Raw genomic sequence first — 3,382 nt, 5'->3', positions numbered from 1 at the left:
CGGTAAATGAGTAAAAGCTGTTGGCTTGTCCTGAAGACTTGGAGCCCATGAGTGACCTTGGGATTGCAGGAAGGATGAATTGGCTCTGAAACATTGGGGAAAATATGAGGATAAAGATCCCACTTACCAGTTTGAAAAGGGAAAATGATGTTGGGCTGGAGGGAGAGCACAGTTACTTGCTGTGTTGAGGGTCACTGAGGGAACAGGGCGTGAGGACAGAAAGGATTACTTTGTTCTGATGTGGGACTCTAGCAAGGGGGCATGATCTCCACACCATGAAGCAACCATAAATCCAAATCTTCATAAACTGCTTTTAATCAAGTCTTCTAGCAATAGCACGTAAAACTCGTACTAAAATCCCCACACTAAGAATTTGGGAGAAGTTGACAACCATGCAAATGCCACCCACACAGCTGGTGGTTGTGGGCCCAGAAATCAGGGCATGCCAAAACCCACAGGACAATCTCTTAAAACAATAAAGCAGCTCTACTATGCTCTCTTCCTCTGCTGATGGGGTTACTGTGGCTTCCAGGCTGGCTGTAGTGTCTCTGCAATCCTCCTTTGAACGTACCAGCTCCCTGGGTGCCCCTCTCCATTGTATGGCGTAGACCTACCCCGAAGCCAGCTGCAGGGAACCCATGGTTTTCCGATGTCCTCTAACCAGATCTGTTGGCTTGCCAGAGGCGTTGCGGCACAGGCTGGCTGGAGTAGCGCCCGAGGATGTGAGCTGGTGTGCTGGGAAGGAGGCAGCACGAGCCACATGTCTCCAGAGAGCGGAGATGGGAGTTTCTGTGTGGATGGCAAGCATCTATCACGGGAGGGTACAGGCAAGTTTTGTACTCCTTTCCCGCTCAGGATAACCCAGGAGTCTAATTTAGACAACTGCAGCCCCAGACAGAAAACTAAAATGCAGCGCGTGTGACAGCTGAGGCTCTGCGCAAGGTGTTGAATCACTTCCATGGCATTTTTCTATATATGCAAATTGATGGGTTTAGTATGGAGAAAAAAAAAAAAGGATTTGAAAGCTGAATAACCACCAACACTTCAAACATATATATACTCTACTCTTCATTGCTGTATATAGGCCTCTAACTCACTAATGCTGCTGCTGCTGTTGAATTGTGCAGATTGGCTCAAAGTTATCATAACCACGCTCATTTCTTATATATGAGGCAGTGCAGGAAGAACTCTTTCTTTTCAAAAACAACTGAGGATGGAGGATAAAATAGGCGACTTGTATACAGATATTTTTAGCTAAAAGGACTTGATTATATGAGAAGTTTAGGTCTATAAAGATAACAGAGTTCCTCAACTGTTCCCATCTGTCTTGTCCCTGTCCTATGTCAGCAGGGGGAAGTAGTAACTAAGACCTTCTGTGGCTTAAATACTCAGTGCTTTCATTGGAGTATTTTTGTCCGCCCTCCTTTCTTTCCCTCTTTGACATCAGTAAGAAGTTTTATTTATACACTGCTATGAGATGTTTTATCTTCTGTGGAAAATTACTGGCAACTGCTTTGTCAGTGACGCTCATGTCCAAGTAAATCTGCTTCCTTTTACAACATTTTTGTTACTCTGGATCAAAATACTGCAGGTGCTGCTCAGATTTCTACTGCCTGTGAGATATTAATATTGTTTCAATTAGACAGATTGCTGTAACAGCAGTTTTCTAAAAATTGCAGTGATGGTGGCTTCCAGGCATGCAGCGTGAGCAAGGACACCTCTTGTTCCCCATCCAGATCTCAGACTGCGTCTCCAAACCCCGTGCCTGCTCAGAGCGGAGCTAGTTTAGCCCCACCCTCTGAGCAGTCCAGCCTTTATTTATATGAAATCTGTGGTCCAACTGGCTTCAGATGGCGTGTGTATGTGCGTGTGCCTGCCTTCTGAGTGTGTGAGACGAGCTGGGATCATGAGCCAGGGTTGTTCCAAGTGGTTTTAATCAGCAGCCCATTAGAGGAGAACGGAAAACTTCTAACAGGATAAGAACCGAGTAAGTAAACCTAACTTTGAACTCGCAATCTGGACAAAACAAATGCAAACGAAAATCTTCATAGTCTGTCAGTTTTCAGATAAATGATCACTTTTAGAGAGAAAGCTGTGCATGCTGACAGGAAGGAGGCAATTTAAAAGGACTGGAATGGAGGAAACTGTAAAAACAAAGTGGGAATTGAAAATGCAAGAGAGAAAAAAACAGCAAACGATTGTTCACGAAGTTGGTACACTCTCTTACTCTTTTCAGCTGTGGACAGGACGTGTTCAGCTTTAACCTCTGGCTTTCTTGGATACTATTGTCTGGCTGAGTAGTTCCTTCTGCAAAGGGGGTGAAGATTTCTGCTCCTCACCTGTCTGCCGGCAGGTCTGTTCTCCCGAGAGGGCAGTGTGGACAAGCTCGCTACGACTCCTTGCAGAACACCCCGCGGCACGCTGCTGTTCGCCGCTGCTCACTTCTTGTTTTTTCACAGGTTGTTCCTGTGCCCCCATGGGAGGGTACTGCCCAAGCCTCGGCTCCTCTGGAACCTGTGACTACTTGCCAGGCACCAGGAAAGTTCTCAGCAGCAGAAATGGGGAAAACTCTTGCTAGTTTTGGGTAAAGCGCGCCTTTGACTTTTTTTACCCTGGCAAGACGTGGCTACTTGGACTGCTTCTGCAATGTGGCAAAGGGTGAAGTGAGGCAAAGAGGCCATGGTTTGTGGGCAAGTCCTCAGGTGCCGCAGGCTTTGTCGCCCTCGTCCCTTCCTCCTGGCCTTAGTGGTGGCCATCTGCCTGTTCTGCCAGACCCTGACTCCTCTCATGACCAGCAGCATCCTTTCGGCAGTGGTTAATGGGATTGCACCCAGCAAACTGACTAAAACACGGCAAGGAAGATACAAGGTCTCCCCAAGCACCACTCTCTGCTTCCTCCCTGGCAGTAATTCACAGACAGTGAAAAAGGTAAGTCAGCTGGAGCAGAGTGCTGAGCAATAATTAGCAGAGCGAGGGATAGCGAGTCTGGCAGGATCATCTGAGTCCAGCTAAAATTAGCCTAAGCTTGGAAGTCTGAGATCTGTATACAAACAAATGGGTGATCTAATGACAGTGGCATATGCGCAACCACATCTCCCTTACCAACTCCTCACTGTGCTGTTACTAACACAGGAATCCTGAAATCTTGGGCTGAAACATGACATTGCTCTGTGACTCCAGGCAGATTTCGGTTTGCTGCACAGACCATATTTTATTTTGGCTTTAGGGATTGGGTCAGAGGCTTTACAGTACAGGCACGTAAATCAGGAGCCAGTGGGGTTTCATGGAAGTCACTGAGGCTGTTAATTAGCACCGGCACTGCAGCTGCCCTGCATTAAAGTTATCCGCTCGTCAGTTTTGAACTTTACTGGGATCCTGCTGA

General features: G+C 47.0%; 1 protein-coding gene across 1 annotated transcript in view; it reads left to right on the top strand.

Annotated features, from left to right (window-relative positions):
• Positions 1-2,679: 2,679 nt before the first annotated feature.
• Positions 2,680-3,382, top strand: part of CPED1 (cadherin-like and PC-esterase domain containing 1) — a 147,778-nt gene continuing 147,075 nt past the window's right edge. The window contains 1 exon segment of the mRNA XM_009883673.1: positions 2,680-2,928. Within this exon segment, the coding sequence (XP_009881975.1) occupies positions 2,680-2,928 (249 nt within the window).

Source organism: Charadrius vociferus, unplaced genomic scaffold (assembly GCF_000708025.1).
Source record: "Charadrius vociferus isolate BGI_N301 unplaced genomic scaffold, ASM70802v2 scaffold43, whole genome shotgun sequence".
In the NCBI taxonomy this organism is placed as follows: Eukaryota; Metazoa; Chordata; class Aves; order Charadriiformes; family Charadriidae; genus Charadrius; species Charadrius vociferus.
The sequence above is the reverse complement of the archived record's forward strand: the minus strand, read 5'-3'. Positions and strand labels throughout refer to the sequence as shown.